Source organism: Poromitra crassiceps (assembly GCF_964638095.1).
Source record: "Poromitra crassiceps genome assembly, chromosome: 4".
NCBI classification, from domain to species: Eukaryota; Metazoa; Chordata; class Actinopteri; order Beryciformes; family Melamphaidae; genus Poromitra; species Poromitra crassiceps.
This window is the reverse complement of record NC_139626.1, coordinates 75,819,710-75,835,852: the sequence shown is the minus strand read 5'-3', so window position 1 is coordinate 75,835,852 and position 16,143 is coordinate 75,819,710. Positions and strand designations below refer to the sequence as shown.

General features: G+C 44.0%; 1 protein-coding gene across 1 annotated transcript in view; it reads left to right on the top strand.

Annotated features, from left to right (window-relative positions):
* LOC310775942 (NLR family CARD domain-containing protein 3-like) overlaps positions 1–15,274 on the top strand; it is a 112,232-nt gene extending 96,958 nt beyond the window's left edge. The window contains exon 10 of the mRNA XM_083636065.1: positions 14,544–15,274. Coding sequence (XP_083492191.1) covers positions 14,544–15,085 — 542 coding nt within the window. The 3' untranslated portion in view covers positions 15,086–15,274. The remainder of the gene's footprint in view (positions 1–14,543) is intronic.
* Positions 15,275–16,143: the final 869 nt, after the last annotated feature.

Sequence of the window (16,143 nt, the reverse complement as noted above, 5' to 3'; positions counted from 1 at the left end):
CATCGCGCGGCCCGCCGCCCGTTGTTTTCTGGAGTAGAGCATCCCAGGTGCGGGAGAGCATGTAGGCCCCCTCGTCCCTGTTGATGGTGCCCTTGGCACGTCTCCTGATTTCCATAGCCTCCTTGATCCAACGCTTGTATTTGTTGTCCTCTGTTCCAATGACTCTTGCCTGATCCCAGTCCATGACGTGGTTGTTTCTTTTGCAGTGGTCTGATATGGCTGATTTGAGGTTTTCCTGTTGTGCTTTTTCTTTCTGTGTTCTTGTGAGTCGTGTTGCTGTTTCCTTTTCACATTCCTTCTGATGTTCTTTCTTTCTGGTGATGAATGACCTGCCCGTCTCCCCAATGTATGTTTTATTGCAGGATATGCATGGTATTTCGTATATAACGTTACATTTATTGTCCTGTTCGATTTTGTCTTTTGGGTGTACTAATAATTGCCGTAGTTTTGTGTGGGGTTTTATTGCAGTGCCTATTTTTTGTTTTTTCATGGCCCGTTGTATGTGTTCGGTTATCCCGCGGATATACGGTAGTGTGACCATACCGATATTGTTGTCCTGAGGGTTTTCTGTTTGTTTTTTCTTTTGTTGTTTTTGTGTTTTTTGTTTGTATTTTACCTGCTGTTTTCCTTTATTGATGGCCCATTTGGGATACTGGCAGCGTATGAGTGCTTGTTGTATATGGTTTTCCTCCTGCTGTCTGTCCTCCTCATCCGTAATGATAGCGGCCCGTTCGAATAATGTGCGAACTACTGAAAGTTTGTGTGCTGTGGGGTGTTCTGAAGTCCAGAGAAGATATTGGTCTGTGTGTGTGGGTTTCCTGTAAACTGTGATTTTAATGCTGCCGTCGTCCTTGTGGTGAATGTTCATGTCCAGAAAAGCCAGTGTTTTATTGTTCTCCTCCTCATGCGTGAATTTGATGTTACCTGTGTTATCCATGGTGTTGAGGTGATCTGTAAGGGATTGTGTATAACCTGCTTTGACCTTTTCCAGTATGTCGTCCACATACCGTTTCCAAAGGGTGGGTTTGTATTCTGGGGGTGCTGTGTTGATGGCTTTTTTCTCCAGGTCCTCCATGAAAAAGCTGCTCATTATCGCGGATAGGGGGTCTCCCATGGCGAAGCCCTCTTTTTGTCTATAGAATGTGTTGTTGAATTGGAAGAAGGTGGATTTGGCAACAAACTGTAATAAGTTGTAAATGTCGTCGACTGTAAGGTTTGTGCGTTTCCGAAGTGTTTTGTCCTTGGTGAGTCGTTCCCGTACAATATGCAGGGTGACATCGACTGGGGTTTTTGTAAATAGTGATACCACATCGTGAGAAATGAGGATCTCATCGGTTTCTATTTTGGTATTTTTGAGTTATTTTGCCAGTTCTTTGGCAAATATCGGTCTGAGGTGGTAAAAATGAAGTAAAAAATTTGGTAAAAATGAAGACATGATGAACATCATTGAACTATTAAGAGGAAATAAAGCTCAAAAATATATTTCCTTGTCATCCATATAAGAGCCAGAATGATTTTGGAATGATTACCTGATCAAAATGTGGCAATAAACTTATAAATTTCAGCAAAGCCAACAAAAAATAAAGGCATAATTCTAACACAAAAAGCATTAACATTTCAGCATCTAAATAGACACGCCTTGTTTGGGCATGAGCTCATTGAGTAAATAGACAAAAAAATTAAATAATAATAATAATAATATTAAAAAATTATGAATTAACCGATAGGTTAATCGATTATTAGCGTCGGTTAATCGAAAGTGAAATTAACCGAAAATTGACATCCCTAAATCACAACGTTGCAAGTGCAATCAAATCGAGTAAATACAATATGTACATGAGTGGTGAAGTGTTCTGTGGATGATAAATATGAATTTACGTTGGATTTACATGAGATTTACAGTTAAATAGACGTTAAATAGGCTGTCCTGGCTTTCTTTCAATTTTTAAGCCGTCAGACGCCATAGACTTCCAACGCGCAGTCGCGCACAGTTGCTGTCTTCTTACCTTGAGTTGCAGCTCTCGCTCTCGTGCAGATGAAGAGATGAATGTTTGTTTGATGTAGGCTATAGTGTGTGTACGTGTACAGCGCAGCGGCCTCGTTAAGTTCAAATCAAAATACGTAACGTAGGTTCAAAAAGGTTCAATATGGATTCAAGTATCAAAATAAATATCGATAATCAACTTAAAGAGCGTGCAATGCGCGGTGCGGTGCGGTTGGAAACTGTTTCTCTCTGGTGTCTGTTTGCTGTGTCGCACACCTGGTTCAATTAATGTCTCTCACCGCTGTCGCACGTATAACGCGTCATCGGCTGGTGACTAACTCTCAGCCACTCAATTACAGCCAAAAATATAAATAAAATAGAATGGCTCCAACATAGACAGTGGATTTACATGAATTTACAGTCGGAGTTGAATAGAGTTTACATTGAATGTACATGAAATTTACAGGCTAAGTTAAATAGGCATTCAATGTGCAGGGAATTTACATGAATTTACAGTCCCAGTTAAACAGGCATTAAATTAGATACACGTTCCAGTTTTATGGGGGGGGGGGGGTTCAGTTGAGTTTAGGAGGAGGTAGTGAGTTTGTGTGTGTGTGTGTGTGTGGGGGGGGGGGGGGGGTTTGTTAGTGAGGTCCTTGGTGGAAGGGGTTTCCGGGCCTTGTTGGTGAGGCTGATGGCGGTTGGGAAGAAGCTGGTCTTGTGGCGGGTGGTTCTGGTCTTGGCAGACCTCAGTCTCTTGCCATGGGGGAGTGTCTTAAAGATGCACACACACATGCGCACACATAGACACACACGCTATGAAGGTCCATACGTCTCAATAAACATGCGCAGCTACGACTGAACGTGTCACACAACGCTTGACGTGTCATGTAGTTTCCCCATTGACTTGTAATGGTCATGCGTGTATGCGTGCGTTTACGCGCTCTGGCTGCGCAACCCGCGTACATCATTACACGCAAATGTACGCGTAATGATGTACGCGGGGTGCGCAGCCACAGCGCGTAAGCGCACGCATGAAGATAATAGAACAATTTTGTCACGCGGGCACATGCACGCGGACTATGATGTGCGCAAACTACATCACGCGTAACAACAAGCTGCGTAGCACAGCTACTTACAGCGTGTACATGTGTGACCAGTGTTGGAGAAATTTCGTTACGCGTTCACACACACACGCGTTGGTAGGTTTGAGTGTTACGCAACCGGAAGTGTATCTGCATCGTGCACAACACTGCGCGTACATGAACGCCTCGCGTAGTTCTCTTCTGTTTTATTCTATTTCTTTCTATGTTACATTTTCATCCAGTAGATGGTGCCAGTGACCAAACCAACCAGTTGATCAAGCATGTCGCTAGCAGGTTACTGTCCCAAGATTGCTCGCAGACTATTCTGTGGTCAGCACCAAAGATTACCCACAATCCCTTGGGCCCACATTTTACAACATAAATCGCCCATTAATCCTCATAAACAGCATTTAAAACGTGTAATAATGGATACATGAGTCGGTAAAACTGTTTTTATAGTTGTTTTATTAGTTGTTTTATTTTATTTTATTTCGTGAATGAATGACACCATGTTAGAGACGCAGACCCAACAGCTGTAGTATAAATAGGTTGTGTTGGGGTTGCCGAGTTAGATTAAACTGACCCCTTGCGGCTGGATGGTAGAAGCAAGTTGTCAACTGGTACAGTCCTGACAGCATGAAAAACTCTTTTACCGACTCATATCCATTATTACACGTTTCAATTCTGTTTATATTGTTATAGTTTCATCTGACTGCTGTACATGATGACTTGTAGGAATATGAACCAGACTATGTTTTAACTCCAATGAGCTACGCTCGGTGTTTATTACAGAACCAGCAACAGTCTAACACATCTCTATATCTGGTGGTGCCACACCATCAAACTTCCCCCCGCCACCATATCAGTGCGCGGCACTATATACTATGAAGATAAATGGGCGATTTATGTTGTAAACTGTGGGGAAATTGGATTGTGGATAATATTTTGGTCACTGGCACCATCTACTGGCTGAAAATGTAACATAGAAAGAAATAGAATAAAACAGATGAGAACTACGCGACGCGTTCATGTACGCGCAGTGTTGTGCACGATGCAGATACACTTCCGGTTGCGTAACACTCAAACCTACCAACGCGTGTGTGTGTGAACGCGTAACGAAATTTCTCCAACACTGGTCACACGTGTACACGCTGTAAGTAGCTGTGCTACGCAGCTTGTCGTTACGCGTGATGTAGTTTGCGCACATCATAGTGCGCGTACGTGTGCACGCGTGACAAGAACGACTATGTTAAGTCATGCAGGCACACACACGTTGCTGCGCATGTGTCAGTGAATAGTGCAGGGCTCGACATTAACGGCTGCCCGGTTGCCCCGGGCAACCAAAAAAAACATGGGGCAACCATTTCTTGGTCTTTGGTTGCCCCAGGGGCAACCACGATTTAACATGCAACAAAATATGTACAGCAGCAATCAGCAAAATATACACCAAATAAATGTTTTAATACTTGTTGTGAGTGACATATATGTGACATTTTATTGCTGTTACAATCGAAACGATGTTACTAATTACCAGTCGGAAGCTACGTGATGCATGCTGCACGTGCGGTATGTTTAACGAGTACTGACTCGGACAGGTGGGGCTGCTCGCACACAATCACAGCGGCTGCAAGACGCAAGAAGAAGCGCGTCCGCCCGCAGCCCCGCACAGAAACAAAGGACGAGGAAATTGTCATTGAGGTGAAATACTAGTGCGTCTTTGAACGGGACGGAAAACGAATGCTATACTGCAAAGTATGTAGCCTACAACAAGCGCGCTTTCCCCCGCATCGGCGAGTGTCTGCACGGAAAAGTGAGTCAAATCAGCAGACGCGCCCCTCCACAAGGCTGCTGTGCAGATGGCTTTCACCTGGCCGTGCACACCCCGAATTGTGTAACTACGTGGACGCGGCTGGGCGGACAAAGTGGAGTTTTCAAGACTCCAGCTCACTTCCGCGAGCAGAAACCCACACAGTGTATAAACGCTCCACACGTTTCCTCGTCAAGATTCAGTCTCTCATTTCCGTGCGACAGTCCAAACTTCAAGCATAATTCCAGCATAACGCTATACTGCAAAGCATGTAGCCTACAACAAGCCTACAACATACACCTCGACCAGGACATCCTTCAAAAACTTTTTACCACCGCGTATATGTGCTGAGGAATGATTTGCATCCCTGGCCTGTCAGCCTCCAGCCTCTCATACAGGGTGAGAGAGAGAGGGATTGCAGGGCCGCTTCTGGGCCTTTTGGGGCCCTATGCAACATCAGAGTGGGGGCCCCAAACCACTGTCATCATAGTATCCCTGAATGAACATGAGGAGGGCAGGCCCGGCGTTAGGGGCGGGCCTGACCGGGCCGGGCCCCCCCATTCAACAAACTGGCCCCCCCATTAAAAAAAAATATATATATTTTTTTTTTTTTTTTTTTTTTTGCTAAAAACGTTTTTCTGTTTTTCTGTTTTAAAGTTTAACATGGAATCTGGCTGTCATTAGGCATTGATTAACTCAATGCTATTGCTAACTGTTACTTTGAACATCCATTTGCAATGATTCTGGCTGGATATTAACTATTGTAAATTTGTCACAATGAATGCAATTTGTGCACAATGTGTAAAATTATACACTTAATATTAATTGTTTAGGCCTAATTATTTGTAAAGTCACAACACATTAGAGATGTGTGTAGTTCTTCACAGATTTAGCCTCTTAATTTTCCTCTCAAATGCACCAGGTTGACAAATTTTACTTTAAAATGTACAAAATCTTCTTCCGGGGGAGAATCCCCCCGGACCCCCCTTGGGTAGCTTGGCCCCCCCAAGCTAGGGGCAGGCCCCCTCTGGAACTTGGGTCTGGAGCTGGGCCTGGAGGAGGGTAGGCTACTTAATTATCAATAACGCTTTTAATTAATAAATTAAGCACAATATGAACAATAACTGTTAAAAAATATATGAAAATGAAAGTTCACAAATATTAGTTAAATCCTTTCAGTGCAAATGCATTATAAAAACAAAAAATAAGATTTGTTTAGAAAACGAAATGACACAAATTTATTATTATTATTATTATCATTATTACTACTACTACACCCGGTGCGCACACTGAATAGGCCTATTATACTATACTATAGACTATTATACTTACTTTTCTGTCACATCGTCATTATTAAGCCGGCTTATGACTGCATAGTATCTTAATTACTCAAAATATAAGGCGACTAAAATTGGGCAACCATATTTTTATTCGGGCAACCAAAAGCTCTTGCCAGGTTGCCCCTCCGGCAACCACTTTTAAAAGTTAACGTCGAGCCCTGTAGTGACGTCGATAGTACTCCATACACACGCAGACACACATGCGCACACGGTGGGCCCTATTCTCCCACAAGCCTTCGGCGCTAAAACGGGCCTTAAACGCAAAAAAACGTGCCTTGCGCCTGTTTTGGGACGATATCAATATGGCTTTAGGCTGCCAAATGCGCTTTAGGCCGAATGGGCGTGGCGCAGTCCCAGAATGGGCCAAAGTGGGCGTGTCGGCGCTAAATACCGGCGTACTGCTATCTTCTGACCTGGCGTTAATTTAGCGCCTTGCGCCTTTGAAAAGCAGGCCTATTCAGTGTGGGCCAGTTGCTTGGAGCGCTCCCCTCTGGCTCTCTCCCTCCCCTCTGGCTCTCTCCTCTTTCACCCTTCTCTGTGTCACCTCTCTCCCTCTCTCCTCAGTCTGACAGGCACAATACCGACTGTCTCTGACTCCCTCGCTCAGAGTCCCATAGAAAAAATAAGCTGTAACTTCACTGTAATGTGAATGTCCCAAGATGCATTGTGTTTCTCCATTTCGCTACTAAATAGCAACCAAATGAGCCGAAAACCTATATTAAGGGAGGATCTAAATAATGTGTAATGGTAAGACAACCTCCAATTGTAGAACATTTCAATATTGGACCAAATAAAACATCGAAATGAAAACACCACCCTATTTGAAACATATATGTCCTACTGGGGCTATAAATATCCCTTGTCGATTTAACGTGATTTAGATAAGTGACAGCGGAACGCGCTTCGGAAGCTTCTACTGTCATCTGCTATACTGTGATGTCCGCTCCAATAACTTGGCCCTACTCCACATTTAGTTTTACAATAAAAACACATTTATGCAATGACTTTACATAATGTAGGCTATATTTATGTGCATCATCCTTCCTGTAGCAGGCGAGAGAAAATGATATCTTTCTGGACAAACTTTCACCAATCTAATAGGCTATATTTTTCTAGCTGATGCGTTTAGAACATTATTTTCACTTTGATCTTGCTATAGTGTAGCGTATTTACATGCTTGCAGTATTGAAACTGCAGTTAGATTGGTTTGAGAAGCATAATAATATGGAATAATAGCCTATAATGCAGACAGACAGACTGGATAAGGGGAGGGGGGGGGCAGAGCGTTTGGCTTTCGTCTGGTTTTGCGGGATCACTGGAATTGGAGCTAAAAAGGCAAGCGTGCGATTCGTTTATTGCAGTTATCCAATGAGCATGAAGGTGCATAATTTTACGCTTAAAAGGCGTGGTTGTAATGGTTGAGGCTGCGTCTAGCGCCAGCACGACGATATCAAGTGCGCTGGTCCACGCCCACTGATTTGAGCTTCGCCAGGCGTTCGGCCTAGAAACAGCGCCGATGCAACGATAGGGACCATAGACACACACGCACACACACGCGCACACACATGCGCACACATAGACACACACATGCACACACACACATGCGCACACATAGACACACGCGCGCACACACATGCGCACACATAGACACACACGCACACACACACACACACATGCGCACACATAGACACACACGCACACACATGCGCACACAACACATGCGCACACATAGACACACACGCACACACACATGCACAGTTGCGCACACACATGCGCACACATACACACACACACACACACACACATGCGCACACATAGACACACACGCACACACATAGACACAGGCACACAGACATGCGCACACATATACACAGGCACACACACATGCACACACATAAGCCACTTCTTAACATGCAGTGGAATCCGTATTATAACCTGCTCCTAGCCGGTTGGCCTGCATGTTAAACAACAATTAGCCGGCCTACGCGCACTCCCGCGACTCCGTATCTTATCTACCTCGACCACCGGTATAAGATCCGCTTCCACGCAATCGCAGCTCATGTTTAACAGTAGCAGGTCATTATCCGCATATCCGTAGTGGGCAGGTGTGGCTCTTCGTGACTCACTTCACGTTCACTAGTTTATTAATTAATGAATCGTTCGGGCAATCGCTTATATCAACGAGCAAACTCACGGCTTCCTCAAGTGCTGCTGATAAAAATCGCAAGTTTGCTTTGCACATGCGGAGCGCTGATAATGAAGAAACTGCAGCAAGCGTATTGCGAGAATTCTAGCGGCGACAGAGAAGTCCTCTGCAGGTTGTAAAGCTCATTATTATGTCCGTTCATTTAGCCACTAATATCAACATCATTTCAGCATAAATAACCTACTAGAACCTCAATTGATTTGCCCTGAAGTATTTAATGGGCAGCTTTCATTTATTTGTCTGAACACTTTATGGAGCATCTCTCAAAGCTCACAACACGCAACAAGGGATTTCGTTCTCAGATGTAGGCTACAGGTAACACAATATTCTTACCTTTTGCCCTTCAGTTGAAAGTAAAGCAAATATTCTCATGTTGTGAAGTAGGCTATAAGTCCGTTCTGAAAGCGAGTTGGATGCCCGCCTGTCAACCAGCTGCAGTCCCTCGTCATCGTGTCAATATAGACCGCTTCAGAAAATATATAGGCTATAAAGTTTGACTGACTGCACGTCTCATCTCTGGCTTGTTGCAGGTAGGCAACTTCTTAATTTAGATTATCTTTCAAGTTATTTAAATTCACGTTCTTCGATGCAAAGAGACATTTAATGTAGGCCCGCCAGTGTTCTTTAGGCTTAATTAAACGGGAATATATGACAAACTCAGTTCACAAAGTGTGTGACGAGTTCATTCACTATAATAAAATACATTTGTTGGATAATAGCTTTTGTGTTTTGTGTTTTATTGTTTAATCTTAATGGGTCTGCAAACCCGAACCGAATTAATTAATTAAATAAGGAGCGGTGTGCGTGCAGCTCCTCCCTTTGCGCAGACCGCACCGCAGTGTTAGCAAATTATTTGGAAATCAAAAAATTATTTAAAATTTAGATTTCGTTTGCTAAGAATTATACAATAATGTGTTATGTATTTATGAAATGATCAGGCTACATCTATCTCTTTTCGATTCGATTACGACTCATCTGTCAACGATTCGATTTGATTCCACGATGCATCTTGATACAGCTCAAAGTATTGCAGCTCCACGTATGACATCCTCAATGTTCTGTACTATTACTGCACATTTCATCAATTAATACAAGCAGTCAGATAAATATCAAGTCCCTTTTTTACTTTAAAGTGCTTTAAAATCTGAATGTCAACAGAAATTTAAACATAAACGATTCAACGATTCATCTGTCACCTAGGGCTGTGCCGATTCACTTATCTCCCGATTCGATACTATCACGATACTTGGGTGCCGATTCGATATATATTGCGATTCTTAAGTATTGCGATTCTACGATTATTGCGATTCGATATTACGATTTATTGCGATTTTTGTTTCTTTTTTTCTGTTCTTTTTCAGTTTGTTTGCTTTTTTTTACTGTAGAACATGCGAAAAGTTGAATCATACACTTCTAGAGACTGTGGGCCCTATTCTCCCACAGGCCATCGGCGCTATTACGGGCCTTAACCGCAAAAAAACGTGCCTAGCGCCTGTTTCGGGAAAATAGCAATAGGCTTTAGGCTGCCAAATGCGCTTTAGGCCGAATGGGCGTGGCGGAGTCCCTGAATGCGCCAAAGTGGGCGTGTCGGCGCTAAATACCGGCGTACTCCTATCTTCCGACCTGCCGTTAATTTAGCGCCTTGCGCCTTTGAAAAGCAGGCCTATTCAATGGGCCAGTCCGTCCCCTCTCTCCTCTGTCACCCTTCTCTGTGTCACTCTCTCCCTCTCTCCTACTGACAGGAGCAGGCATTGGTGTGCGTTTACCAGTTTATTGTGAAATAAATCCTTCCGCGTTGAGTTACTGTCACAAGCCTGTGTGACAACGCTTCCAGCCTGGGTAAAACAACTCCGTCCGTACCGCTTTGAGGCTGCAGGCAGTCTGACAGGCACAATACGACTGTCTCTCTCTGACTGCCTGTGAATGCCCCAGCATGCAATTGGGTACTAAATTTCACTACTAAATAGCAACCAAATGAGGCGAAATAGATATAAAAGGTCAATCTAAAATAATGTGTAATGGTAACACAGCCTGCAATTGTAGAACATTTCAATATTGGACCAAATAAATCATCGAAATTAAAACACCACCCTAAGTGAAACATATATGTCCTCCTGGGCCTATATATAACCCTTGTCGAGTTAACGTGATTTAGAGAAGTAACAGCGGAACGCGCTTCGGAACGCGCTTCTAATGGCATCGGCTATACTGTGATGTCCCTCCAATAACTTGGCCCTATTTCACATTTAGTTTTACAATAAAAACACATTTATGCAATGACTTGACATAATGTAGGGTATATTTATGTGCATCATCCTTCCTGCAGCAGGCGAGAGAAAATGATATCTTTCTGGACAAACTTTCACCAATCTAATAGGCTATATTTTTCTAGCTGATGCATAGAACATTATTTTCACTTTGATCTTGCTATAGTGTAGCGTATTTACATGCTTGCAGTATTGAAACTGCAGTTAGATTGGTTTGAGAAGCATAATAATATGGAATAATAGCCTATAATGCAGACAGACAGGCTGGATGAAGGGAGGGGGGGGGGGGCAGAGCGTTTGGCTTTCGTCTGGTTTTGCGGGATCACTGGAATTGGAGCTAAAAAGGCAAGCGTGCGATTCGTTTATTGCACTTATCCAATGAGCATGACGGTGCATAATTTTACGCCTAAAAGGCGTGGTTGTAATGCTTTGGGCTGCATCTAGCGCCAGCACGACGATATCAAGTGCGCCTTTCCACGCCCACTGCTTTGATCTGCGCCTGCCCCTCGGCCTAGAAACTGTGCCGATGCAACGATAGGGGCCTGTATATTATATCATGAGTAGGGCTGGGCGATATAGTTAAAAAGTATATCGATAACATCTTTCATATCAGTCGATATCGATAATTATTGATAATTTTAAATACCCGTTTTTATTAATAAAAAACATGAGAAAAAAAAGGTTGCATTTGGCCACTTTATTTTGAACCACCTTATTTTCAAGGCACACAGGTAGGTCTAATTTGTCACACACACACATACATGCTCTGACTGCAACTGCAAGCATTATTTACAGACATGGTGACGTTTTACTTTGTTGACAGCCTAGCGTTGCCAGCCTTCTAAAAAAACGTTTGGTAACGTGTATTTCAGGGTTGTAGGGTTAACGTTAGGTGAATCAGAGGTGTGGAAAAGCCTGGGTTTTGCTTTGACTTGCTTAACTACAAATATGCCATAGGCTTATGTAGGGCTGGAGGGCGACCGCGCTGGGGACCGCGCGCTGTTGGTTGGGCGAGAAAAAGCCTTGCCTGGCTGAAAATGCGGTAGGCTACATTTCTCCATATCAGTTTTATATACCCATCAAGACTCCGCCCAAGCAGAAGACATAAAGTCATAAGCTGTGTGCTCAATAGATGACACAATGAGTTATTCCATCCTGTCCCAAAGTACAAGTAAAACCTTTCTAACAGTTCAACTTTGTCTCTGCTCACAGAAGTGAATTGAGCTGCGGATGCCATTCCGTAAAGTAACGTTGCAGACGTCCGTATTTGTGAAATTGGTGTCTTAACATTAACGTTAATTTCCCGGGCTCTTATTAATAGAACAGATGTTAACACGTTACGGTAACACGAATTGAAACTCACCCACATCGAATTATTTGTAACGCCGGGTGAGATCAAACGAGTCAGCGGAGGACCAAAATGCGAGACTCATTAGCCAGGAATGGGTCTCGTGCTACTTTTGCATGTTAAAATAAAGCTGATAATGTACAATTTGATTCAAGGGGGGGGGAAACCCTTTCAGAGCACAACACAAACTGTCTATTTTGCTGCAACTCAACAGTGCTGCTTAATCCAGGAGATGTTGGGACTCTCTGCTCTGGATCAAACCACACACACACACACAGAGCATGTGAGTGGAGTGGAGCCGCTCCATCACTCCAGACAGATTTCACCCATCCCTGCTCACATGCTCTGACACACACACACACACACACACACACACACACACACACACACACACACACACACACACACATACACACACATACACACACATACATACACATAGACACACACACACACACACACACACACACACACACACACACACACACACACACACACACACACACACACACACACACTAGGGGGGGAGACACTGGCACCAAGTATGACTATTTTATTAAAATATGCAGGATCTTGAAACTGATTCCCCCACAGCCATTTTGATAAACAGGGTCGTCAAGTTGTCAAAAATATTGATACTTAAATACTTACTCGACATTTTAAACGGATAGAATACTCATTTTCTACACTATCAAGTTTATCGATACCAGCAGCGCTTCCTCTGCCTCCTCCACGCACACACACGCACGCACGCACGCACGCACACACACACACACACACACACACACACACACACACACACACAGCAGCTGTTAGCTACATTAGCTAATCCCACTACTGCTGCTGTAACCACTTCACCAACAGTGTGAGTGACTAAATGTTTCACTTGTTAACCAGTCGGAGTGACGCTCTTTCCACTAACATTTAGGCTTTGAAATGTGTTGATACATGGACCCTGCTTGTAGATTGCAGCTACATTGAACGTGAAACACATTGCCGGTGGAGGTACCCGGATGTAGCAGACAAAGAGTATTGAAGGCAACAGAGGAAGCCTGTTTTGTTGTTTTTTACAACAGCGCTCCCGCCTTGATGTTGCAGTGGAACCACTGAGGGGAACAACTCAGTCGTCAGTTCTTATCGATTTAACTTCTTTGGTGCAGAATTGTCGAAGTTGTCCTGCTTTGCTACTCGATGATTGACACAGACAGCAACCAGTCTGTACGTAAGTGAATCAGTGGGGATAGCAGAGCGTCCAGAGCCTAATGATGATTCATTTGGAATGGATTCATTGGGGTTGGTCAACTTTAGGCTAAGAGGCGCACTGATGGCAGTAACAAATAGCAAACACTGTGATATTTAGAAGTGAATGGTGGACATGCAGAGCTGCTGTTTGGGCTGTGTTGGGCTACACTCTGAGCATACTGGGGGCAGCAGCTCAGCTTGAGGGAGGCTTTGGAGGGAATTGGAGCCTCCATGAAACATGAAAGCTACTTAAGACAATTTCAAAATATATTGTGAATATATGCCATTGTTATCTTGTTTTAATAATAACAAAAAAAAGACTCTTAATGTGTAATTTGTCCTCCGTGGTATCAATAATGGTATGAGTGAGTGAGTGAACTCTGAGTGAGTTCATGTCAATTCTGCTAATAAATACATAATAGCTGCTTCTTGCCTTTTAGAGGTATTGTTTTCTCTTCAGTTACACAGATATCGTGATGTATCGTAGGTTAAATTTGTACCCTGAATATATCGATTATCGTAGAATCGCTGTATCGTGATAATATCGTTATCGAGGGCCAAGTATCATGACCGTATCGTATCGTGAGTTACTCCGCGATTCCCACCCCTAGCACACACACACACATACATGCGCTCGCGCACACGCACACACATGCACGCGCATGCGCACATACACACACAGACATGCACACACGCGCACACATACAGAGCAGACACACACACAGACACACACGCACACACTCGCACACGCACACACACACATGCACACGCATGCGCACATACACACACACAGACATGCACACATGCGCACACATACAGAGCAGACACACACACAGACACACTCACACACACACAGACACACTCACACTCACACACACACACACACACACATTTACAGCTCCTCTTCTGTCTCTCCCTCAATGAAAAAAGAATAGATACAAAACTGCCCTTAATCTTAATCCCCACCCGCAGACACGGCCAAATGTGCCTGTAAAGTTACACGGGGGCTCAAACCTGCAACCCCCATGTTGGTAGGCAGGGATTCTACCACTGCACTACGCAGACACCAATGCATGTATTACCTTTTTGAGGTTGGTTTCCCTTTTATTTTGATTTAAATCAATAAATGAATATAAAATAAAATGAGCCACAAAAATGAAACAGTTGAATCATAAAGAGTGAAGTTATTAATAGAATAATAATCAACACAACAGGTGTGTTAGATGAGAAGCTGCTGTTGTATTGAGTCTTGTTCTCTCATCAGATGCCTGTGAACTCACACTGGACCCAAACACAGCACACAGAGACCTCCTCCTGTCTGAAGACATCAGAAAGGTGACGGTGGTGAGAGAGAAGCAGCCATATCCTGATCACCCAGAGAGATTTGACACCTGGCGTCAGCTGCTGTGTAGAGATGGTCTGACTGGTCGCTGTTACTGGGAGGTGAAGAGGAAAGGAGGCGTTTCTATAGGAGTGACTTACAGAGGAATCAGCAGGAGAGGACTGGGTTATGACTGTGGGCTTGGACAGAATGAAAAGTCCTGGAGTCTGGAGTGCTCTGATAACAGTTACACTGCCTGGCACAATAAGGGAAGCACAGTCATAGCTCTCTCCTCCTCCTCTGTCTCTAACAGAGTCGCAGTGTATCTTGACTGGCCTGCTGGCTCTCTGTCCTTCTACAACATTTCCTCTGACAAACTGATTCATCTCCACACGTTCAACTGCACCTTCACTGAACCTCTGTACCCTGGGTTCTATGTCAGGTCTTATGGTGGCTCAGTGTCTCTGTGTCAGATAGAGGAGTGAGAGAGAAACACACTGTGACCAAACACAGCTGCTGACATGATGTTTCACTCTGTACAGGTTCAAATATCTTTCTTTTGATCTTTGTTATATTTGGTATTTGATTAATCTCATCGTTCCAAGCTGAACATTTTGATGTTTTCTGGAACCGTTTCCCAGAGTTACATGTTAAATAAACACGGTTTTATCTGTTTACAAACCTGTTTTGTAATAAATGTGTTGACATTGTTCACTCTGTGTGTGTGTGTGTGTGTGTGTGTGTGTGTGTGTGTGTGTGTGTGTCCGTGTGTGTGTGTGTCCAATAGTGGTATTAGTATTAGTAAACAAAACGACCAAAACCACCCTAACACTCACTGTGTGTGCATGTGTGTGTGTGCGCACGTGTGTGTGTGTGTGTGCGCACAATAGAGCACACACACACACACACACACACTGAGGACAATTGACATTGTTCACTCTGTGTGTGTGTGTGTGTGTGTGTGTGTGCGTGCGTGCGTGTGTGTGTGTGTGTGTGTGTGTCCAATAGTGGTATTAGTAAACAAAACGAATAGCCTACTATCCACCCTAACACTCACTGTGTGTGCATGTGTGTGCGTGCGCACGTGTGTGTGTGTGTGTGTGTGTGTGTCCGCACAATAGAGCACACACACACACACACACACACACACTGAGGACAGACATGACTTTTAAAATGGGAAGAGAAGGTGAGTAGATTTTGCTTTGGGAAGAGGGAGAGAGAGGAGAGAGGAGAGGGAGAGAGAGGAGAGGGAGAGAAGAGGGAGAGAGAGGGAGAGTGAAGAGGTAGAGAGAAGAGGGAGCGAGAGGGGAGAGAGAGAGAGGAGGAGAGAGAAGAGGTAGAGAGAAGAGGGAGCGAGAGAAGAGGGGAGGAGAGAGAAGAGGGAGAGAGAGAGATGAGAGAGAGAGAAAAGAGAGTAAAGCTGCGTTCACACATCAGTCGCTCGCTGTTCAACGCTGATTGGCTGCCGTGTGAGAGTGAGTCAAGGATCCCACTGGCTTGGAACAAACCGCTGGTTTATTGTGTGGCAACAAACCGCATTGAC